The sequence below is a fragment of the Falco peregrinus genome, chromosome 6 (assembly GCF_023634155.1).
Source record: "Falco peregrinus isolate bFalPer1 chromosome 6, bFalPer1.pri, whole genome shotgun sequence".
Classification (NCBI taxonomy): Eukaryota; Metazoa; Chordata; class Aves; order Falconiformes; family Falconidae; genus Falco; species Falco peregrinus.
Window position 1 is genome coordinate 65,300,939 of NC_073726.1, and position 25,806 is coordinate 65,326,744.

Genomic DNA, 25,806 nt, shown 5'->3' on the forward strand with positions numbered 1-25,806 from the left:
GTGTATTCAAGATATTCATGTGGCATCATGGGAAATACTGATTAGGTATTGAGGGGAAAAAAATTCATAATGAAGGTGGTCAGATGGTTGAACAGGTGCTCAAAGATGTTGTGAACCTCCATTCTTGGAGGTATTTAAAACTTGACTGGACAAGGCCCTGAGAAATGTGAACTATCTTTGAATTTGGTTTTAGCTTTGAAGTTGTTCCTCCTCTGAGCAAGGGCTTGGGCTGGTTGACATCTAGAGGACCCTTCTAATATAAATAATTCTACAGTTAATGCATTTTTGGCATTAATGTATTTAGAGATTGGCAGAAGTGTCTAACCAGTACTTTCATAGTTAGTATTACTCCAGAGGTAATGAAATAATCCTGTTAAGTGTGTTGCAATACTTCCTAATGACGGCAGAGGCTTCGTTAAGAAGATAGCTACTCATAATGTGTTCTTTAACTAGTCAGCATATCTGACTGAAATTCTGTCATAGCAGCTGGTCAAGGCAGAGCCTAATTTCTCCTCCTACCTTCCTCCAGGGTTTAGTTTGACCAGTTAATGCATGCTGAAACTGCAACAACCTTGCCTGCATTAAGGTACCTCCAGAGGAGTTCTGATGATTAATATGAAATGATTTAAGAGACTGAGGGTAGCATGTACAGCTGAGGGTGATAATTCTTAAGTTGCACCAGCCTGAATGGCCACAGCTGGTTTGTAAGCTACATAAAATGGTACTACAACTTAACAATGAACTCTTCAAAGGGAGACAAGACTTCTATATATAACAGATATATGCCACATGCAATTGCTTTATGTAACCTGATCCTAACCCTAACTAAAGTTTCCAGGGGCTATAATCATACTGAAATGTTATGCTCAGAAAAAGCTATAAACTTTCTCTGCTTTACAGATTTTCTGAAGATAATGTGAAACAATTAGAGGCTAAATAACTAATCTACATCTTCTGTCTGCTTGATATGGATACAGTCACCCAACTGAGGGAACAGTAACCAAACCATGGGATTAAGGCAACGTCTCATACAGAAGGCAATTTCTCATAATGAATAGCAAATACATGTAGTGAGTGCAGTTTGCAAGCCAGAGGCTAAGATTCCTTTTACTAGGAAATCTGTGTGTAGTAATTCTCAAACAGATTTGTAAAAATTAGAGCTAGCACAAAGGGTGAAATTTATGGAATAAATTGCTTGCTATGAACAGTTCATCCAGAGGTATCTGCAACACAGAAGAAGGAAAAACTGCCTGGAGGTAGCAAAGGCACAGAACATCCACGTCAGTCTTTTCAGGGAAGCTCATCATATCAAAAGCCTTGGCAGGAAACATAACAAAACAAGTATTAACTGTACAGCTGGATCCTTCTTAGAAATCAACATACGTATACAAGAGAAGAATGGGTACCACTTGGTTTCAGATTTGAGTGTTACGGAAAGTAAGGGGACTGTCATGTCAGTGCTAGCTTGTTGTGAAGTCTGGAATGGCCATGTCATAGTTCATCCTGAGCAAGTAAGGTGCTGGCTCCATGCATCTGTCTGAGATTGCTGATCACTCTTACCCAAGGATTGCTGCAAGGAGTCTGTGTGGGAGAAATTCTCATGTGTAGCTGTGAGCCCTTCAACTACCAAAGGTGACTTATTCACAGGTATTGGACTAATCTTTACCTGAACCTTAAGGATGGTTCCACAGTCTGCAACCCTGAAAGTCAGGAGGGAAAAAATGTGGAATCTTGTAGCCCTCATTGGCAAGAGGGAAGTATAGTCAGATAAACCATGTAAGTAACTCTTCCGTGTGCCATCTTGGGCTGAATCTGAAATATTACTGACACTTGCCTAACTGCTCTCACAGATAACCAGTTTCTTGAAAGACCATCTGAAGGACTATTTTCTGTTGCCAGATCTCAGATGAGTCGGTCTGTGTTATGCAGAAGACTAAACTGTATGACCACAGTAACAGTGCAGATTCCTGAAACTTGACAACCACCTTTGTAAAACTCAAGCTGACCTTGCAGGGCAAATGCCTCTGGGCACTTTTGAGATGCAAATTTCAGGACTGATGTGACTAATACCCTGCTGGCATTTTGAATTTTCATTCTATTTCTTAAATTAACCATGGGCAAAGACTTTGTTGGAGTAGTTTGAAAGTGTTGAAATATTATTATGCTTAAAGGCAGGGGAGGGGAGGTCTCGGTGATGAAGAGTGTTTACACTGGTCCAAAAGTCCTGAAAAAAGTTGTCTGTTTACCCACCAGACAAATACAGCGTGGATACCAACAGCATGGCCTTCCTTTTAATTGATCTCCACTCTGTTGAGCCTGGAGTGGGAGAATGGTTCAGTCCCCCTCTGCATTACCAAATGGCTTGGTGCCTCTACCAGGATAGTGTTTACAGCCCTAGTAATGCAGTGGGAGCTGAGTTTGACTAGCGAGTGAACTAACATCAGGATATTAGGACAGTTTTGAAAATTGAATAGAAGAGAATTGCACAATGTTTTCGGGTCATATTCCTGCTATAGCACAGATTTTTTCCTTGTAATGAAGAGAAGAAATGTTACATAATGATAAGGTGGTAGTATGGAGCAATGATCAACAGATATGGGAGTGAACTGAGCAGGTAAGTGGATCAGTAAGAGGAGTGGTGTGTTTGATGCCATGAATTAGCTGCTCTGGATGAAGCCTTGTCTACTTATCTCGATTTTACTTGGCATCTGAACTTTTCTAGAACAGGGGCTTGCCAAGCACAGTTACAGCTGCTGAATCCTCTGTGAGTATCTATGCTTATGTGAGAACAGTAGGGCAGAGTTCTGCTCTGCATGGTTCTAGTTGCATCTTTCAATGATCCCTTTCCTAGCACTCTATTAGAAGTCAGACACTTCTCCTTAGGATTTTCAGCCAAACAGTTCTCTTTTTGATCAGAGGAGTATGGAATCTATAAGTGGTGCAGCTTTGTGGTGGTTTTGTGTTTCTTGTGGCCAGCTGTAAGACTTGCTATGGCGGCTGCATAGGTGAAAAAATCATGCTCACTGGTTTGCTTTATAAATGCCTTTCCCAGTTATTTGAGCCAAGTGCAGAGTTCACCTGTAGTTGCATTTGGTCTTTCTAAGTTAAAGCTGAAAGCTGGATGTGCTCCATAAGTTGCATTTACCCTATTGAAGGGATGGAAGGGAAAGTGGTGTGGTTTTTCTTACTCTTTCTTCCCCTCCCACCCCAAAGACCAGAGTGAGCATAGCTATTAATTCATCTGAATGTAAGGGTTTCTTAGGGTTTTTCTGAGAGGACTTTACAAGAGAGCAGTAGTTTTGATCCTTGCTGCCTTCACTGACTCTGCTCTCCCAGGGGCCTCCAGAAACTGGGTGCTTGAGGGTCTTGAACCTAGTTCTTTTTGTGTGGAACAAGTAGGGAAGCATCATGAAGTATGAAATTCACTGCTATAAACTCATCCTTTTCCTTATTTTTATTGTTAGGTCCAGGCAAACGAAAGCCTTTTTCTAAGTTTCAAAAATCTAATTCTCACTTCCGGCTAGATGTATGCTGATGCAGTTGCATTAACGCAGCAGGGTTCCTCTTCTACACCTGTGAGAGCAGGTTTAGATAATAACTAATGTTTAAATGCCAAGCTATCACAAACATTGTCAGTTTGGGCCATAAAAAACTTGAAATTCCTGGTAAGATCCTGCATGCTTCTCCTATCAGCAGTGGTCATGTGGACGAAGATGGCTTCATGCTCTCCCTCATAGTTTCTGCTGTTCTAGAGTCTGAAATAACTGAAGTGCTGGAAGCTAATAGAAGACAGATCTAAAACACTCTGAAGAACATTCTCCCAAGTGTAATAAACTCCAGTGTTCACAGGAGGGTTTAACAGCACAAAGCCAAAAGGGCCCATTAGCTCATGCAGACTGACCTCTACTATATTATAGACCATTGTGTTTCACTTTAGGGCTTTATTGAGCCCAATAACTTGGATTAGACAAAAGTATTTTGAACCCTGTAACAACAAATTAACTAGACTTACATATACCAGCAGTGAACCTATGCTTAATGCTTCAGAGAAGGGTGAAAATACAGGAGCAGCATCCTTGACTGTCTCAGCTGTGGGTCTGTTTCCCTGTGTAAGACAAGTAGTGAGGATAATTCCAAGGTGCAAGTGAATTCACTGTACTCTACTCAGCCCTGTTGGGTGTGTGCAGTGGTCAGCCCTCATATTTCAGAGACAAGCAGGGAAAAAAGGAGGACATATCTCACTATGTACGCTGAAAAGCACTTTACCTTCTGGTCCCTCCAAACTCTTGGTTGGAATCATGTTTCTTAACTAATAGCATGTTATTTAGAGGTGGGAAGGAACAGTGTTGGAATATGTTGTGTGGCCAGAAAGGCAATCATAGAGTTTACTACTAAAATTCTGCCTGTACTTCACCCACCACTGAACCATTGCCAATGCAGTTGTACTCTTAGTTTTAGACAGTCTTTAAATGTAGAATTGTAGAATTGGCTAGGTTAGAAAATACCTTTAAGATCGAGTCCAATCTTTACCCTAGCACTGCCAAGTCCTCCAATAAACACTGCCCTTAAGCACCACATCTTAGATGTCTTTTAATGTTCCAGGGATGGTGACTCCACCACTTCCCCCGGCAGCCTGTTCCAATGCTTGACGATCCTTTCAGGGAAGAAATTCTCCCTAATATCCAACCTAAACCTCCCCTGGTCCAACTTGAGGCCATTTCCTCTTGTCCTATTGCTTGTTACTAGGACAAAGAAACTGACACCCATCTCGCTACAGCCTCCTTCCAGGCAGCTGTAGAAAGCGGTAAGGTCTCCCCTCAGCCTCCTTTTCTCCAGGCTAAACAAGCCCAGGTCCCTCAGACGCTCCCTATAAGACTTGGGCTCCAGGCCCTTCACCAGCTCCGTTGCCCTTCTCTGGACACGCTCCAGCACCTCGGTGTCCGTCTGGTAGTTGAGGGGCCCAAAACTGGACACGGTATTCGAGATGCAGCTTCACCAGTGCTGAGTAGAGGGGCAGAGTCACCAGTCACTGCCCTGGTCCTGCTGGCCACGCTGTTTTGGATACAAGCCAGGATGCTGTTGGCCACCTTGGCTACCTGGGCACACTGCTGCCTCGTGTTCAGCCGGCTGTCAACCAACACCTCCAGGTCCTTTCCAGCTGGGCAGCTTTCCAGCCACTCTTCCCCAAGCCTGTGGCATTGCACGGGGACCTTGTGATCCAAGCGGCAGGACCCGGCACTTCTTGTTGAACTTCATACAGTTGGCCTCAGCATACCGACCCAGCTTGTCCATAACCCTCTGCAGAGCCTTCCTACTCTCAAGAAGATCAACATCCTGCCCAGCTTGGTCTTGCCTACAAACTTACTGAGGGTGCACTCGATCCCCTTGTCAGATCATAAAGAGGTTAAACAGAACTGGCACCAATACTGAGCCCTGGGGAACACCGCTTGTGACCAGCCACCAACTGGATGTAGCTCTTTGGGCTCGTCCGTCCAGTCAGTAAACATTTTTTACCCGGAGAAGGTTACACCCGTCCAAGCCATGAGCAGCCAGTTTCTCCAGGAGAATGCTGTGGGAAATGGTGTCAAAGGCTTTACTGAAGTCTAGGTAGCCAACGTCCATGGCCTTTCCCTCATCCACCAAGCGGGTCACCCTGTCATAGAAGGAGATCAGGTTAGTCAGGCAGGACCTGCCTTTCATAAACTCATGCTGGCTGGGCCTGATCTCCTGGTTGTCCTGTATGTGCTGTGTGATGGCACTCAAGATGATCTGCGCCATAACCTTCCCCGGCACCGAGGTCAGGCTGACAGTACTTCCCCGGATCCTCCTTCCTGCCCTTTGTGCATTTGCAAACATCCAGTCAACCGGGAGCTCCCCGGTAAGCCAGGGCTGCTGATAAATGATTGAAAGTGGCTCGGGGAGCACTTCCCCCAGCTCCCTCAGTACCCTTGGGTGGATTCTGTCAGGCCCCATAGACTTGTGTGTGTCTAAGTGGTGTAGCAGGTCGCTGACCATTTCCCTGTGGATTATGGGGGCTTCATTCTGCTCCCCATCCCTGTCTTCCCTTTTTTTCCCGAGTTCCAAAAAACGCTCTCCTCTGTTCAGCCACGACAGTCGTCTTCTCCGCACTAGCACATCTTTTGGGACACAGACTCCCATAAGTGGGTTCGGTCTGCAACGTTGGGCCTTCTGTTCCCTTCCGAAGGGAGTCTGGAGTCTCCTATGGCACTGACCTGTCCTTTTTCTTTATGGAAGCAGTTTGGATGCAGGGCACAGGCAGAGTTAACCTTGGCGAAACCTCGATGCTAGATGAGCCATCATCCTCATTACTGTTCAGTTCCACTTGCAGAGCCTCGTAGCTTCTGTGCACGGGCAGCTGGGCAGGTGGGGTGGTCACGGAGGAGACGCACCTGCTGCACCGGGCAGGAGCCTGTCGCCATTGCCCCCATCCCTTAAGTCGCGGTGTTTGGCCGGGCGGAGAGAGGATGGGGAATCCTCCGTGTCCTGCGGCCCGTCTGCCTGTGGGTCTGGTCCCAGGGAAGGCAGGGTGCGGTTCCAGCAGTCTGTCTGTCTCTCACGCTCCCTGATGCTCCTCAGCCTGCTCACCTCCTCCTGGAGCTCCGTCACTGAGCGCAGGAGCTCCTCTCCCCGGCACAGCTCCCACAGGATCTCCCTGCTGCCGGCTGGTACAGCCATGGCAGCGGGGCACGGCCGGCAGCCCAGCACCGGGGTGGCTGCGTGTTCCCACCGGGGCTCTGCCGGGGGAACCGTGTCAGTCGTGGTGGGTGCAGAGCTGGGAGAGGCCGGGGCTTTCTGACAGGTGGATACCATTGCTCCCTGGCTGAGCTGGCAGGGCTTTAGAGCCCTTCCCTGTGAACTGCTGTGCAAACGACCATGCCATGCTCTTGCCAATGCTCTGTGCCCTGTTTGCCTGCCCTGGTCTGACAAATAAACATTTTCCACTTTCTTGCCAATGCTTCTGATCCATGAAAGCAGCTAAACAAAAGCAGATAGGAAAATGTATAGGAATGCAAGTTTGTGATTTGGGGCTTTTTTAAAAGATTTTTTGCACACTAGTTGTTTTATTTTTAAAATACTATTCTTGGTTTGAAACTTTAATTCTGGGCATACATTTGGTGCCCAGATGGTGCAGACTCACACAGAAGCCCATCACGCTGTTAGGGCAGGCGGATACATATGTAAATATTTTGCCTTTTTCCCCTGTAATATTTGGCTTTGTCTAATATAATTGCTGTCAAAGGCAGAATGTGAAGAATGCTTGAGAGGAGCAAACAATGAAGACCTCAAATGTTTGTATTGCACTAACTTTGGAAGATGGTAGTTTACTGCAATGTAACTAAAAATTTTCTTTCATGGACTTTCTTATTTATGCTGTGAATTTATGGTGTATGATCTGAGTTCATGCCAAGTAATATTTTACAATCTGAGATAGGAACTTCTATTTCTAGCGGCATATTTAACTCCTTGGAGTTGTCAATATAAGGCTAATAGCTCTGCTTTTTCAGTTCAGGCTAACAGTATGTGTTCTCTACCTGCATCTTGGTGTATAGGGTTTGTTCTTGTTTGTATAATTCATTGCTTCATTTAATTTATCCTATTGAGTGCCTATCTTAATGTATTTTTAATACATAAAAGCATTTCCAGCATAGCTGCTTCTCTGATCAGTGGCAGCTAGTAGTAAACAGTGTGGCCAACCACATTAAGGATATCTATTTAGTTATTAAAGGCCTGATTCAAAATATCATAATATTAATGGAAAAATTACTTTCCTGAGCTTTGAATCTGACTGCTTGGAGAGAATGTCTAATAAAACCAGTTTTACTTGAGGATGCTGGCAAAAGGTGTGTAGGAAACCTTACCGTTTTTCATGAATGTGAGAACGGTTGCACTATCACACATTTCTGATCAGATGTGAAATTTGGCTAGGCTATAATTCATAGAAAGCATCAGGCTATGCCAGACCCATTTCTCCAAGGGCGCTAACTATGTAGAGAAGGTGCCAGGAGATCAGGGCCTGGAGGTGTCATTATTGTAGAGGAAGGAAAGTGGCTGTAAAAGGAGAATGTAATAATGTGACCAGAAGACAAACAGAAGCAGCACATGGTGCTTTTTTCTGTGGAACACAGATGAATTCCTGACTACAGGGGGAAAAAATTGCCCAATTCAGCCATTTGTGTTACCATCTGAGGCTCATTGTTCAGAGGTGCCAATAAATTTCGTTTCTGAGCCTGCTATGAAAGTGTTTGGTTACCTTCAAGAGATATACCATAGCCTGTCACATATCCTTATGTTTGTCTGGCTTCTTGGATGTGGGGTGGAAGGGGAAAACTTGTACATTATCTACATATATAATTTTTCCTGTGCTGTTTTTTATTACTGAAGGAAAGCTCAAAGATATTTGCTTTGTGTATCTCCTGGAGTACGGGCACTGAGACGCATTACTGCACAATAAGCTAAGACATGAATTTACAATTTCTACAAAGTAAATATTGGTATGTCTGCTACTAGCTCCTGGTTCAGAGAAAAGTAATGAATGAAGAGGCCATTTGCCGCATATTTATCTGATGCTGAAAGCAGGCACTCTAGCAGCTACTGTGGGGCCTGTTGTGTATCCTAAGTTTGGATGTGAGCTTATCCTATGGGTAGCCTGTGCTTGTCATGGGCCAAAGACAGCATTGTCACAGTGGACTGATGGTAGGGATTGCTTTACTCCTATCCTTTGACTGTGGTTGTCAAGACCATCTGGTCTACAGTTGGGAGGATGTTGCATTCATTTAACAGCACTCTCTCTTTTGCATGTTGCCCTTCCCAGGAGCAATTGAGCGGTGCACGTACATCAAGTACCACTACTCCTCAGCGACCATTCCCAAGAACCTTACCTACAACATCACCAAGACAATCCGCCAGGACGAGTGGCATGCCTTGCGTAAGTGTTGCTGGCTTTCTTCTCTGTTCTCCTCATGTGTGGATTAAGGGAGGTACTCACTGATAAATGAGAACAGAGGCTTTGACTGACAACCCACTCAGAGCCCTCTTCTCACATAGTTTGTCTTTGTAGCAGGCTGATCGATTTGTTCTTAGGACCTACATCTGTTTCTGCTGCTGACTAGAAATTCTGCTGAGGCATGAGAAAGTGGTGATGGGGAAGAGGCATTTGTATGCAGAGATTAATATTGAGTTAAATACAAAAATGAATAACAAAATCAATGCCCTATTTTTTAATTCAGTGGAATGCTCTGTACATGAAAGTATTCTTATGCAGTTCATGCTGCTGCTGAGTATGCTGCTTCCAGGAGAATTCATTGCTGTCTTTTATTGTAGACTATGTCCTGCTGCCAGCAGCTCCTGAGTGAGTGTGGCATTATTCCTTTGAAGATCTAGAAAGAGAAATGCTGCACCCTTTAAGGCACAGAGAAGGAGCTTAGTCCTCAGTGATAATTGTAGCCAGTGGTCACCAACTTGTAACACTTGCTGAAGCAACAAGATCTGACAGGAATGGAATTGCCTTGGGATGTATTGGCTGGCCTTAAAGCTTTTCTCCTTCTTATCTTTGAGATGGAAAGGAGTTTTCACTGATAAAATGGAAGAGGTAGAATTTTGTGAGGAAGGATGCCATTGCAACTCGCCCTTGTTACTACATAGTCATGGGGACTGATTAATGTCCTGAGCTCTTCTGTCTCAGTAGAAGCAGTTAACAGCTCCTTGAAGATGGCAGGGTTGAGGGATGCTGATTCAGACTGAAAATCTTGAAAGGTGGTAGTGAGTAGCTACTGTCCGGACTGGGTCAGTTTGAGAAATATGTAAGACCTTTGGCGTTCCCAGGGCTTTCAGATTGATTCACTCCTGCACTATGTGGCTGTTGCTTTGGGAGGGTCCTTTTAAACTCTGGGGAGAAGGTGTAATGATATTGTTGACTTCGTGCTTTGGTAAGGTCAGGCCTGGTTTGAGACTCGTTGGTTCATGTAGGCCTGCCTGGTCAAATCTGGTAAAGCAATTAAGAAAGTTCTAGAGGGTCTTCCTAAACTCCTCTAATTTTTTGGGGAATGCGTCTGTATGGATAAATACATCTTTTTATTGTGACATGACAAAGAAAAGGAACATTGAACTCGTGCTTCTCAGAAGGCTGTAAGAGGCTGATCTTGCAAAATACTGTGCTATGCTCTTTTCCTGAAATCAGAAAATCAGGTGGTTGCGTTCACTTCAGGTTTTCTACTACTACCTGTTGTCTCTGCTGGCGTCAGTTTTATGTTACCATTGTTCATCTGTGGGCAGAAAGAAATGCACTCCCACCCAAGACATCTTCTGTATTAGTGTTCATAAGGGCAGTAGAAAGGGTCTTTGGTTTATGGGATTATTTTTTTTTGTGTAGGTATGCTTTTGCCACTGTTGTGAGCCACAATGACTTTTCTGCAGTCATCCACTGGGAATCTCACTGTTTAATGTAGGAATTATTGTCTTAAAGAAGTTCATCTTTATGTCAGCAACGGCTCAAGTAAAGGGTTATTCTAAAGCTGTGTTTGTATCCACCCCCCCACACATCCCACCACCCCTTAAATATAATTATTGATATACCTGGCTCATGTAAGACACTTTGTGTGCATTCCTTTGTGGGATCAGCAAGTTCCTGAGCCTGGTGTTTTGGTAGCTGACAGGAGCATTCAGTAGGCCATTTGTCAGTCTCCAAAGTGGCTACACTGTGCTCACATATTTACATATCTGATTTGTTTGAGGCACTTTCAGGGTGAGGCTCCTTGTTCCCTCCCTGGGGAGGGTACACAGAGTGTGTGGGTGTGCATATGTATTTCTGATCCAGATTTTCTTACTAGTTCATAATTCAGGTAAGTAGGTAGATGTGGATAGAACTGACGTTTGAATCTCCCTATCTGAAGACAGGGAAGGAGAGAAGTACTTTGCTGAAGCTCTCTCTTCTCCAGAGTAGTTAAGTGCAATGGTGAGTGCAGTGGGGCTAGCCACCAGAGGATCTGGAGGTCACCGCATCTAAGAGTGAACTGAACCTGTATGAGCTACGTAGGAACAGCAACCTTGCTGGTCTTCTCCAGAACATCTGCTTTAAAAGGCAAGGGTAGTCCCAATCTTTTCAAATTGTGTTTTGGTTGAGAAGGATGTTCTCCCTTTGCAATGGAGTAGACATAAAATGGGATAAGACTCTAAGTACCTTCAGAGAATGCCTTCAGAGAAAGTCCCTGTGACTTCAGTCACTACCTTAGCAGCTGACATAGATCTGTACCTGCTTAATCCAGGGCACAGTCACTTCAGCTTTCCACTGCTCATCCTGAGTGTTCCCAAGTCAACCTGGCAAATATTTTTCTCTGAACAGTTTTCTATTCAGAATTTCACTTTTGCTGAGCGTTGTGACAAGCACCAAAAGGAGCAGGGCTCAGGCCTGTTGCTCTTCCTGCTTTTGCCACGGGTTGTTTCTCAGATCTGTAGCATGAGACGGGAAAAAAGTATTTCCTGATGAAACACTGGAGCAAAATGGCATCCTGGAGAATTTCAGAGAAACTGGAAAGGTGAAACCAGAGTGTCTGGTCACCCTCCTAAAGAAAATGCTTCTTCCAGGCTGATGCCACTGCTGTCCTTTGCCATATTTGTATTTCAGTAGTGGTTATTTTCCTTCCCTGGTTCATGGGTAGCAAGCTGTGGTGCCTGGGAAGGAAATCTGTTGCTTTGCCTGTTCAGTGGGTGGGGAATCAGAGGAGGAAGAGGGCTCTAGCCATGCCCAGAAGACTGCTTTTTCAGACTGCTGGGCAGGACTGATGCTCCAGCAGTTTCTCTTGAGTTGTAGGAGTGGGTGAATGGTATTTAATTTGAGGCTGAGGACCCCATGGCACCAGTCAGCACAGAAAGCAGATATTCTTCTAGCTGTGCTGTCGGTTATGCTAGAAGAGACCAGGGGAGCAGCTGGACCTGGAGGAATGGTTGGAGCTGACTGCATCACTTCTTATTTTATGTTTTTTCATTCTGGTTGACATTTTCAAGATGGAGTCTTTGCTCCAAATTGATTGCTGATGGCAACAGGAGCTGGTGAAATAGGTCTTCACTTCCCTGCAATCACTTCCTCTCAACTATCTCTGGTTAAACAGGGGTGGAGGGAAGGATGATTGTAGTATTGCCAGCTCTTGTCTGTCAGGGGATAAATGTTCATCTAATTAAATAAAATTAGTTTCTATATGATCTATATGAGGGGACGGGAGAAGGGAAGGAAAGCTGTGTCCAACAACTGTGAGCATGACTAAGTGTCTCTTTGTGGAAGATGCCAGTGTAATGATGTGGTTGAGTCACTGTTAGGCATTTATCCTGTCACATTTTGGCCCCATGTTGTGCACAGAAACTTGATCCATAGTTCTGGTTTCTGAAAAACTCCAGCAGCATCACTGATGCTTTTAAAAATGAAGGTATATCTCATTTGAATAAAAATCCAAGAAAATCTGAACAGTTCTGTATTTATTCACACATTCAGTTCCATGTGTTTTATGCTATTCTCCCATTGGTTCAATTTCAGTATACTACAGATTTGTGTTCACAAAACATGGGGAAAGTGATCATGGCAGGGGTTTGAGCTGTAGAGTATGGTACAAGCATTGGGAGAGGTGAGAGGCATTTTCAAGTGATGGAATAAGCACTTTAACTAGATGCTTGTACTTTAAGAAAGTTAACCATAAAAAAGAGACTATCTTGATGCTATTTTTTTTCTTGCCTCTAAAACTTCAGGAAACAATTATCTGGTATGTTATGGCAAAGAAGGTGAAAGGCTGCATTTGCTTTGAAAACTACCACCAAGGCAGTGAGGGCATGTGCTCTATTCAGTTTGGTGTCTTCCAGGAATCAACAGTGCTGTTACCACTCACAGCAGCTTTGGGGAAGAGACTCAAAGTCCAGGGACTATTTGGTCCACTGGCTTGCTCCTTGGAGCAAGACGGATGCCTGTTGGGTTGATACTGTTTTATACCATCAGAAGGATGGTAGGAAGGTAATTCCTGGTTGGTGGGTGTTTTAGTCTTGTTTTGTTGTTCCCACTCAATAGGCTATAGACAACCCAGGTTCTAAATTGTTCTTCTGCTGCAGTCTTTAAGAAACAACTATTTTGTGCAAAAGGGTAACCACAGCACAGGAGTTAAGTGCAGAGAGGAATTTCTAAGTATGCTTAAGCCAGCTACCTACATTTCATTGTCTTGGTGGGAGAGTTTTAGGATTAGAAACTTGTTTTGAGGAAATCAAATAGTACAGAAAAGGGAGGAAGATGCAAATAAGGAGAGGGATTGTTTTCATGCTTTCTTAGAGCCAGTCTGGCATGATGATGTGTTATTTTTGCCTCTATCTTCTTTTGTTTAGACCTTATGCTTCCTTGCTGATTTTTACCTTTGAACGTACTTGTATTTGCCATGGGATGACTTTGTGTATCCATTCCTTGAGCAGTTTCAACAATAACAATGATGTAGGTACTACAGGACCGGGGTTAGTCTGCTGTAGGCTTAGACCTGCCTGGAGCCTCACAGGGCTGATGCTTCTGCATCACTCTGCAGTCTTCCTCACTGTGGTCTTGGCAAGGGAAGGAAAAAAGGGGGCTTTTCCAGGTCCATCTTCTCCCCAAGACAGCTGAAGAAAGTATTGTGGCTTCAAAGCATTGCAAACTGCCAAGTTGCTGGCATGTGTTCTTGGAGAGTGAAATTACTCTTTCTCTCAGAGAACAAGTCAAACATCTGACTCTTCCCTTTTTCCTGCCTTGGTAGCTGAAATAAGACACGTGCTGCACGTCACTCAGAGCATTCGTATAGCAGAGCTCCCAGTAGCTTGCATTATATTGTGTGAAAGTCTCCATATCAGGAGAGAGATGAAAAAGTTTTCCTTCTCTCCAAAAGCTTTTTTTTTTGCTGACTCGCAGAGCCTGTCATGTGAGGTAGATAGCTGGGTCTTTAAGTCTGTTATTTTTCCTTCCTCCCTATACATCAAAAACCTGTATTTGTACTTTGGATTAAATGCAGTCACAAAAGAGGGTATTTCTGGTTTTCTCCTCCAGCTTGCCATTGCCACCTAGGCCTGTCTTCCACAGCAGCCATGTTTTGTGTCTAGGAACACAGTGTGCTGTATTTGGGCAGAAAGTGGCTGGAATTGCTATGGAAACTGATCTCTTCCTGCATAGCTTAGAAATTGTGTCACCCAGCTGCTTCAGAGAGAACAAGTTCACAAATAGGTAGATGATGCTTCCTGAGAAATGGTTAGAATTTCCTGAGGTTTTTTTGGAAATGCTGCTTGTCTGGCACTGTGGGACCTCCTTTGCCTGTCTTCTACCTCCCCACTTCTACTGCGGGACCATAGGATATGGGCTCTGAAATTAAAGCATTGTCATGGGGAGCTGCACCGTCAGGAGAAGAGGAACCATAATGCCTTGTGTTAATTGGAACAGTAACATTCATCTGCGCTGTTGAAAACTGCAATAATCCTGTGTTTGTGGTGGTATGAAAGCCATTTGCATAAAAAATGAATTCTAAATTCAAAAGTAATAGCCTGGCACATTCTGAGAGGAGCAAGCATTGGAGGAAATTAAGGATTTCTAGAGGATGTGGAGCATGATAATATTTTAATTCATATAGCATCTATGCTGAAAGCTGAATGGATTTTATCAGCCTTAATGGTCCAACCCTTGCAGGAGATTAAGGCTTTCTTGCTTAGGGTCTACAAAGCACTGAAATACTTCCTTATAACCAGTAAAACTACTGGGGGAGGGACCTGGAATAATCTCCTTTTGTGGAGGTCAGTTATGGTATTGATAACAGAGGCACCAATTAACACTTTGAAAAACACTGTAATGTCTGTACTAGTAATTTCTACAGGCTTCCTAAGCCTTCCTCATTCCATGGAACAAGATGTTGAGATTTGCACAGAAGCTCAGTTGACAGCTTAACAATGCATTAGTAACACCAGTAGGCTCATGGGCTTGACCCTGCCTGCTTTTATAAGCAACAATAAATATTTCATTGTTGTATCTGTATTAAGTGCTGACCCAAGAGAATTTTTGCTTTTGTGTTTTTGTTTTTTTTTCCTTCTTGGGTACTACTGAAAGTGGTGTTTGAAATAAATACGCAGCATCCCACTTTTCTTGCTCCTTTCTTCCACTCTCTTTCCCATACTCCCTTGGGTCTTATTCCGTTCCTATCTTTCTCTACAAGGAAATGCTGTTTCATTTTTAATTAGTTACTTTGACCCCCAGATGGAGGTATACCCTGAAGTATGACACTGTCCCACTGGTCAGTGCCATTTGGCTGACAATATGATGTCATTCCTTAATGCATTGGTTATTAAAGAAGACAGGGCATCCATCCTGGAGGTTAGTCAGGCAGCAGGTGCTCACATGCCTGGAGGTCTGATGTTGTTGGATCTCCATCATATTCATTGTTCCCATAGCTAATGACCAGGTGGTAGTGACAGACCTTGTCATTTCCCGCTCTCACTCTGCTGTAGGGTTTCTTCATATCCTGTTACTTCAAGCTAAGATATAAAAAATGTTTTTTTGGCATCAAAATCTAAGACCCATTTTGAAATCTGTAAGGGATTTTATTGCCTTCTGCTAGGCTTCATCTTAGGATCTGTTAATATGGCTGTGACCTTAATACCTACACTAAATAGCTCTCCCAACTCCACATTACTACTTATTTCCCATACTACTTTTGCTTTTTAGGGACACAAGAGCAGGGAAGGAATAAGGGAGGAGGATGGTAGACTTCCCAGTCCTGAGCTGACAGGGGTGTTTGAGTAGAAAACATGGCCAAGGGAGGAAATGAGGGCAAGAAAAGGGGTGAAACTATACTGGTGAGTTGGGAGAGGTAATACAAGGTGTTACTGAATACTGAGACTAGGATAAGGGCTGGAGTGGTGGACTGGAATAATTTGGAAGGGCAGGTGCAAAAATGGCCAAGCTCTCTGTGTGTGTTGGAGGGGGACAAGGAATGAACAGGGAAGAATCCCTTCCAAAGCCCTGTTCAAATTGCACTGAGTCAGGAGTCTTACTGTACATCTACTGCTAACACACCTGTGAAACACTGGCAGAGGGGAGGTCTCATCCAGCTCCCTCAGCCTGCAGGCTCTTCCCTCCCCCAGCTCATCTAACAAGGGGCCCAGAGGTGAATCAGGAGAGTCTCGTTCTGCTGACAAATCACTCTCCACTCTTCTGAATCAGTAAGAAACCTCATGCTAGAATTCCTGCTTTTGCAGTTTGTTGTTTCTTTTAAAGTTAAGGACTTAAAATCAGATGAGCACTTTTAAAGGTTGCAAATACAAGCATGTAAAGTTAGGAGATAACACAGTTCAAGCTGCATGCTTGGCCTTAATTTATCTCCTCTGAGCACATTAATTATCAAGTCTTTAATTACTGTAATCACATACTGAGTTTTCCACAGGACCCCTGCCATGTTCCATACATTTGGGATATTCTGTTTCCATTCAATGTCTTCAATGTTTGGTTTCTTTTTCATTGTTTAATGTATGGTTGCCAGTCTTTTTATTGGAGAATATACAACTCCTGGTCCAAAGATAGTTAACCGCTTGATGAGCTTTGCCACATTTCTAAATATTGTACTAAATCATGGCATGTTAAAGATAAATATATTAATATCTAATAACCTTTTGAGGTGGGCTACAATTTCCATTTTAGGCCTGGCAATCAAAGTTAACTGGTTTGGGTGGGGTTTGGATGTCCAGTCGGAGAAGATGAAGACTTGGGTTTTACTTGGGTTTTACAGTAATTAGCATTAAATAGCCTTTTGTATGTTCAGAGCAAAGCTCCCATTGACTTTCAGAGCAATGGTAAGTGCTCTGAACCCTGTAAATCAGACTTCATATGGTCATCCAGCTCACACTGGGTCAGAGTAAATGAGGAAAACATGGCTAGGGACCACTTCTAAAGAGATTTCTTAGACTAATTACCCCAAAAGAACTTGGTGTTAAGTGTAGACAAAAGTACTTGTGTAAGAGGGAGGAGGAGCTGTATGTCAGCTGCCTTGATCTCAGCTCCAACTGCATGTATTCTCATCTTTCACACCGAGGGTCACATTCTTGTATTTCTTAACTTTAGCATGCTTGACTCGGGAGGCTTCAAAATATTTCAGTATATTGTGGTTTATTTTATATTTGTAAGCGCAAGCACTTGGATTCACCTTGGCTTAGGCAATGTTTTTACATTTAAGAGTTGTCTCCCACTGTTATATTGGAAAAAAGAAGACATGTTTTTATCTTCATCACTGAAAAGAGTCTTAGGGCATATATAGAGCTGTTCTGAGTGCAGAAAAATTAAGAGCAAACCCCCTACACCCTTACTAGTGATTGCAAAGGAGCATTATAGACATTTTGCCTGTTGCAGTGTGGAGATGCTGACAGGTAAAACATACCATTGCTAATAATTTGCAGTCATTCAGCCAGTCAAAATATAGCTTTATTAATATGCATGCAGAGCTCTGTTTCCCTTCCCTTAGAGACAGAGCGGGAGAGATGGGCGTTTTTCTATGTCTCTTGGCTAATCAAGAATGATGCCTTGTGCATTCCTAGGGTGAGAACACAGGAAAGAACAAACAGGATGATCTAATGGGTCTCTTCCATCTGACTTCTGTAATTTTTGATTTATATACCAATTTAATGCCTGGTTTATGATTTATATCCCGGTTTATTTATACCCCCGTCTGATGCCCCACCCCACACTGTTGGCAAGATGAAAGCCAGCCAGTTAAATATTTCAAGGTGATTGCATGCCACATGCCACACACAGTATGTTATGAGAAGTGCTTCCTTGCTTCAGTGCAAGAAGAAAGACTTAAGTGGAACATCTTGGAAATTAGGTTATTGTTATTTGTTCACAAAGCCATGCACCATCCACAAAGGAACATCACAACAGCCAGCATGAGATAGATGCCAACGAACTTTGAATCAAACAACCTGACTTTGACCCTGACACAAGCTGCAGGCTGAAACATGTAGGTGATTTTAATATGTTGATAGCTACTAGGGAATAGTTGCCATTTTAATTACTGTTTTGCAGTGATGTTCTTTGTACATTGAATTACAGAATCCTGTTCATGTGTCCTCACAGCATCTACATTCAGAGCCCATATCTTCTGGTCCTGCTGATCTTCATGTACATCTTCCTACTTGCTACTTTGAAAAGGTCTAGAATGTGTCAATATTAATGTTCAAAAACTATAATGCAGCTTTACATCCTCAGATTCTTATACTGTTAACTGGGCCATGATTATTTTGGCCACATCAGAGCTGAATGTAGTTCTGGAACAGGAAGACTGTATCAGCCCAAAGGATTTGTCTTAGGGCCCATCCCAAGACTCCTTAATTGGCTGGGTGAATCACAGTTTAGCTGTTCAATTATTCCCTGCCCACCTTCAGGAACTGATTGCACAGTTGGTGAGGGAATAGGAAATCAGGAATATAAATCAACAACAGGTATCTCCTGTGGGACTTCAGAGTTCAGTCTCGCAAATCTCATCTGGCTGCTCTGGATGTAGGTTATATTTAATGGAGCTTGAGTCTGCGTGTCCCTCTGCATCACTGGAATTATGACAGCTAATTTGACTCTATCTGCTGCTAGTGTGTGCAATTGATCAATGGCTCTTTCATAAATACAAACTCTTTCATATCTCTGCCTCCATCAGCTTTGTCTTTTCTGGCTTGCCCTTTGCATCCCTGTTTCTTTGGGTTTTTTTTCCCCCAAAACTTAATTCTCACTTAAATATTCTGAGTGAAGGAAATCGATGGAAGAATATCACTTACTGACCTAAGAGGGGCTTCTTTGCAATACACAACTCAGGCTGTAAATAATTCAGTAGAGTCCCTGTCTTTTTTTTTTTTTTTCCCTCCCATAAGATTGGGTTTATTAAAATTTCATGGGAGGGGACATGGAGGTCGCTGAATTACTGGTTTTATCTGATAGAGTATTTAGCAATGTATTAGCTTGGTACTAGCTACTCTTCACTCATCATCACAGGCACATGGTAAATCAGTCTTCCTTGTAGAATCCATTCTGCAGCGTGATATAATCGCATATTTGAACATGATGTAATGCCATTCCTTATAACTCACTCTCATGCCTGATTATGTGCTGTGGGAAGAAGAGTGTTAAACTGCCAAGGCAAGGCTTAATCTTTTTTTCCAGTATCTGGTGGAAGTCAGTAGTGGCATGAATCCATATACACATAGGTACTAATCAGAATGGAATAATAGGCTGCAAGTGTTTGGTTCTGCTTATATTTATACCAGAATAATAATTCTACTGAAACAAGAATAGATATTTGGAGATCAAAATAATGCAAAATCAGCATCTGGGTGCAAAAATACTCAATAGATTTCAGAAAAAGTGCTCCTTGAGATTTTTACCCTTTTTGATATTTCAATGAAAATGAAGAGATCCCACAATTATGCTTTTATTAATGCTGCTGGTGACAGTATGTAGTGCACCTTCCATCCTAGCATCTTGAAACACTTGGGCAATGGTTTTCACTTGGTATTCTTCTGCCTTAAACAGGGTGCCACAGGAAGAACGCAACCCCAGTACGCCCATTTCACATCCAGAAAGAATTACAGAGAAGTTAATTATCTGCTAAATGTCATGCAGAGAGTTAGTGGGAGAGCCAGAAACAGAACTTGGGTCTTTGGACTCCTACTGCTCTAAGTGCTTCACAATGATGCCGCCTATAGTGCCAGAGATTATGCAGCATATCTCCTAGAAAAGACTGTTGCAAACCCCTATATCAAGGATAATTGTTTTTCTAAATATATATATATGTATAAAAATAATAATTTTCAAGTGAAGACTTACTGTCCAAACCCAGAATCCATTGCATATGTTAGTGGTGATTTTGTCTTAGAAATGGTTCCAAACCAACCTTCAAAGGTTGGTAGTGAATTAAGGTGTACGAAGTGGTGATTCCTCAGCATCTGCTGAAAACTGGGTCCTTGGAAATATCTGAGAGTAAACAACTAGAATAAATAATAATTTCAAAAATTATCTCCATTAGAATAAGCGTAGGTGTCATGGGTTTTCTGCCACATATGAATTGGACCCTAAACCAGTGTCCTGATTGTCATGACAACCTATAAACACAGCAAGAATAACATCCTGCTACTCGGAGTTTTACCTGCAAGTAATCTTAGCTGTCATTTTATTTCAAAAGTAATCAAATGAGTAAATTTTGACAAATAATGATCAGTCCTTTCACAGAGCCATAAAATAATCTGGAAGAAATGCACACTGAATAGAAAACTGTAGACAAATAATTTCCAAATAGCCTTCCTGATATGGCCTGAGAGAACCTGTCCTGTATAGCAAATTCTCCTTGGCCAGCGGAATGGCCACAGCTGGCTCTGTACCTCATCCCCTAAGGGCTTGGTTGAGGAACTGATTAACTGGACAGGTATAGTCCTGCACCCTGATTACTAGCTGTGAAGCACCCATTGCCAGGGTATATTAGAGCTACCTGTGATTTATTCCAACATAAACTCATGTTGGCCTTTGTCTTGTTTCAGTAGTGCCTTCATCCCTCCCAGAACTCAGCATATCGGGACCTATGTATTGACTATCTCTGATGTATTTTATTGCTGTTCAGGCTTTGCATGAAAGCAGGATTTCTATTCAGTAAACAAGCCTTGGCTCTGACACTTAACTCTTCACTGGAGTACTAGCCCTCTGTACTGACTTCAGCTGATGAAGTGGAAAAGTCTGTGGTGACAACACTTCCAGGGAGACCCAGATTTTTTGTATGGAAAGAGTTGAGACTTTTTTTTTTTCCAAGAAGACAACAATTCATGCAAAAGCTTTTTGTAACAGAACAGGGCAGAGAAATGCAAAAACTACTTGATGGGGCAATAGAATTAGCTTTTCAGAGTAGTCTTCCCAAAGTTTTCCAGGAGGAATCAGTCATTCTCTGAAGAGCTGAATTGACCACTGTGCTAGGTGAAACTTTTTGACAGACCAAAGGTAGCACAGGCAGCAGCATTTTGAAAATCTGTGTGATGCATAGATGGATTAGATCAGTCGATGTATCTCTTTGGCTGTTAGTTTGTAGGATTCTCTGATTAATGGTTCTGGCCTTGGCTTTCTATGAGAAAGCTTCCCCTATGCGAAAGAGCAGAGTTCCAGAAGTAAATGAATCTCCATTTTATGGCAGTCACATGACACCAAGTGTAATTTAAGGATATTCTTATTTTATCACTGTTGGGGGAGACTCAGTATTTTACTAGCCAGACGAGAGAGGCCATTTGTCATCAGTTTATTGGATTCATGATAAGTGTTTTGCTGTCCTTTTCTGACAGAGCAGGAGAGTTGATCTGTTGCTGTAAAAAAAAAAAAACCAACCCAACAAAACCAAAAAAAAACCCCAACAAAACCACCTACAAAAAAAACCCCAAACCACAACTTAGAGAAGGCACAGTAGATACTGTTGCGGGGGCTAAGACCCTGTAGTAGGGTCTGGGAGGCCCCTAAACCTGGTGGTGTAGCCCTCAGAAGAGATGCGTTAGCTGAAAGGGTCCCACCTGAGTGGGGGACCAGGGAGAGCTAATCCACAGGTAGTTATGACCTTTAATAATTGCAAACATGGCTGTGAAGTTGGCAGAAGGAGCTTCAGTCAAAGAGGACATAGGTAGGATGTTGATGTGGCCCCAAATTATCTGCAGAGGGCTCTGACCCACACAGCAATCTCATGTTGGTGGGCTTGTGAGGGGAACTAGTTTGGGGCAGACAGCCACCTGCTTTGACAGCTGTCTTCATTTTAGCAGTGATAAAAAGGGAAAGACATCTGGTTGGTGACTGCTTAGTGGCATGGCTGGCAGCTGGAGGAACATTGCTGCTTTCCAAGCCTTTTTATTCCTATATTGTAGGCATGAGTAGAGAAGATATTCCCAGGTGTAGGAGCAGGACTCATACAGCCTTGGAGAGTGGTAAGTGAAGGGAGTAACTTTGTATGACTGGGACAGTTTGGTGTGTGGCTTTTTGGTTTTTATTCTGAGGATGCAATTGGATCAGCTTTTAGTGGTACCTTTAAGAATATGAATAAGGAAGCCAAGATGATGTGTGTAAGCACCTGGGGAGAAGCTAAAAGAGGAAAACAGTCTAATGGAAAAGCTGCTGGAGGAAATAAAAATGCAATGCCTAGATGCTCTTCTGTGAAAAAAGAAAACCTCTCTCCTCTGTTTGTTATGCATCAATGTGGATGCATTAGATTCATGAGGAACTCAAACAAATTCCTGACATCGCTGGCACTGCTGAGACAATAACTAGAAACTGTTGCCTCTGTCACTTTCCTTTTGCAGCAAAGTCTTGATAGTGAATGAGACTGACATGAGTTTGCCATCACTCACTCATTACTTTTTGAAATTTACTTCTCAGTCTGTGTGTCGAGCTCTTGGCACAACCCTGATAAGTAACAGAAAGGTTGAGCAAACAAAGTGAGCCTTTCCACAGATCAATAGAGATCAATCTCTTCATTTTGACTGAATGACAAAACAAAAACTGCAATTAAAAGTATGTTTGATGCCAATAGCTAGCAGGCAGCTCCCAAAACCAAAGTACCAAGGGACACATAGGAGAACTCTTGCCTGCACGGTATTTATACTGACCCCATCAGAGGGATGATGTTAGCACAGACATGACAGGTAGATATGCCTCGAGGCATGTGTGTGGAGGATCCTGGCCAAACTATTTGACTAGGGCTAGGTTGGTTTCCTTGTGTCCAGTGGTCCATGACACAGGCTGCAGTGCCATACAGCTTTGAGTATATGTTTGTCCTGAACCATAGCATCCAGGGCAGAGCTGCAGGTGACATGAAGATGGGACTATACGGTGGTGTTAGTCAACATCTAAATGTAGATTAGTACCTGATCACATGCAGCTGTCCAGTAATACAGCACATCTGGTGCACTGACTTACATAAAAGTCTAGGAGTGGGATAATTTGTTTATTTAAGTGTCATTAGATCATTTAGTCAACCATGTGGGACATAGCCACACCAGTGCACTGAATCCCAACAAACCTTACATGTATATCTCGAAGGCAGCATGACTAGACTGTAGGAGATTCACTGGGCTCAATTTCCTGACTGACTGCTGCGTACTGAAAGGCTTGCTCACTGTTGCTTTCAAGTATCAAAACACAGGTCTTGGTGAAGTAGTTTTAAAAGGTCTGTCAGTATCCAGTATTGTCAAGAAAATAGTTGTCCAGGTAAGATCACTGGCTGCTTAGAACACCAAGTTATAAAAATATTATTATAGGCACTGCTAATATATATGCCCATCTTATACCCTCCTGTACATGAATGGCTGGGATGGTTATACAACAGGTGGTATACAAAAGTAAGCAGTGTAAGTAGAATATTACTGCTAAAAATATCAATAGCTGATGCTTGACTTTCTTTTATGAAGGAGTGGAAAACTGATTTTTTCAGTTGTCCTGAATTCAGTGTGGTGGTGTTTCTCTTGCTGCAGTGCTGGCATCGTCAATAAAAGTAAATGAGACACAGCTGGATGTGACTGTTCTGGTGGACCTCTAGTGTGAATGAACAGACAGTAGGAACAGAACACTGCAATAAGATGAGTTTTCTCTTTTTTTGGGGGTTATACGTGTTTGGGAAGGCTGAAACAGTGTATTGCTTGTGAAAGCAAGAGTCTTGACAGCACCAGCTAAAACCAGGCTTAATGCAGGCAAGTACTGGGCACTTTTCCCAGGTACAGCTATACCGGTGTGCTTAGTTGCTCTGTACAAACCCTTGTTCTTGTAAGAGTTGATCCCTTGTTCATGTGGTGCACTTTCTTGTCTTCAGACAGGTTTGCTGCTGTGTCTTGAGGCTTCCCCTGCTATATTGCCCTGCTTTTCCTGAAATTCAGTACTATTGCAGCTGCAGCCGCGCGGCTTTACTCCCAGGGCTGCCAGTCATCTCGGAACATATCTTGCTTCAGTGTCATGCTCTCCGAGGAGGTCAGGTCCTGCACACTATTGTCCATCTGTAGGGTGCGAGTTCAACTCGTGGCCCTCATCTTTAGGTCCTTGGCTTTATCCAGCCCCTAGTTTTGGGGCAGAGAGTCTGTGTGATGCATTTATGTGCTTCTCATCATACAGCTGTTTAGAAGCACTTTGGCCCCTGATGCAAGTGTGTTGTAACTGGGCCTGACAGACATGGCACTGAGGACTTGTTGCACCAGTAGATCTCATTGGAGAGCAAGAGCCCTCTGGAGGGAGCTCTTATTCATTTGTGAAGTGGAAGGAAGGTAGAGTCAGTGATTTTGGCTTGCTGAAGCTGAAGGCATGCAAGCTGCCCAAGGAGTAGGCTAAAGGTGCTGCTGCGGTGCAGCTGGAGTGGTGCAGAAGGGCCATGGGCCTGCCTCCAGGCCCTGGGAAGGGAAAGCTGAGGCTCAAGAGCCGGCTGCATCCTTGCACTCCCCTTTTTCCTGGTGGTGCTCCTGTGTGGGTCCTTCTGGGGGGGTTTACCAATGTGAAAGCCTATGCCTGAGATGTACTGCTGCTGAGTCGAGGAGAACTAAAGAGCTGCAAAAAGGGAGGTCTAAAATCTTATGGAGCAACATCACGTGGAAACCACAGGAGGTGGAATATTTTCACTGTAGCATCAAGTAAGACAAAATCCCAGCACCTCAAGCAAACAATACCAAGCCCTGGGTTGACAGAGCCACCCTCCTGTGAAGCCTTAGCTGTTGTGGCTTCCTGCTCTGCCAGAGCTGCTCTGAGGCTGCTCAGAAACAATTACCTCTCCTCCCTCTTTCGGGAAATGACAAGGGGTGGGCTGGGGGAAAGGTGCCAGCAAGCACAAAGGGAAGAGAGAATAGAGAAAATTTGATGTTGAATGTATTCATTACCATCTATTCTAGGGTCAGTTGTTGTCATTTTGTTGTATTAAATGAGGTGTTATTTTTAGTTTTCCAAATCCATATATGGAAATTATTCTCAAGTGTTCCAGCTTTCATCCTGTATAAAAAACCAAACCCCTAACCTCATCTTGATAACACTTATTGCATTATTTTTGTGTGCTTTTTTTACCCTTTTTTCTTCCTGCTACAAAAAATTATCCCTTCTTGCTCCCCTACCTTGGCTAATATTACTGGAGATGCAGCAAGAAAGCACTATTTAATGTTTCACTTGTTGCTTTACCGTTCTGTTAGTTATGGGGGAAGTGCTGGTGGGTTAAGAAAAGGCTTAGCTGGCAGCCCACCCACTTCCTTGTGATTTTTCTTCAAAGAAGAGTCTGACAGAGAAGAGTTGTTCTGTTGCAGATTTGCTGAGTTCAAAGCCAGTGCCCTACAGATACAGCTCTGTGATTAATCCTCAGAACTGGCACATAAAGCTTATGCTATGCTAGTGCTACTAATGTTAATGGGAGTCAGGCAGCTTACTCACAGTGCAGTGCTTTAAAGGGTAATAATTTACCCAGAAAAGTCCTGAGGCAAGAGAAGTGACAGTCGTTTATTAATTCTTTTGTAAATCCTTTTGTCTATGGTGCTGGCATCGCTTTCTATCCATTTCTGTGTCATGATATTTTGGTGAGCCCTGGGCGTTGAAATGGGAAGGCAGGATGGTCTTGTTCCCATGTCCTTGAACTCTTTGGTGCCAAAAGCAGGTGTGTATACTAGATTTCTAGACTATATTTACAAAGGACAGACAAAAACCTCATCAGCATATTTTACACTGTGGTGCACATGCAAAATTAGTGGCTATAGAGAAAAATGTGACTGTTAGGCAGCCATTGGAAAGCACACGGCTAAAGC

At 43.2% G+C, this 25,806-nt stretch overlaps 1 protein-coding gene across 1 annotated transcript in view; it reads left to right on the forward strand.

The window, feature by feature from the left end:
* Positions 1 to 25,806, forward strand: part of TMEM178B (transmembrane protein 178B) — a 236,826-nt gene that overhangs the window by 57,969 nt on the left and 153,051 nt on the right. Inside the window, exon 2 of the mRNA XM_055808915.1 lies at positions 8,834 to 8,947. Coding sequence (XP_055664890.1) covers positions 8,834 to 8,947 — 114 coding nt within the window. The remainder of the gene's footprint in view (positions 1 to 8,833; positions 8,948 to 25,806) is intronic.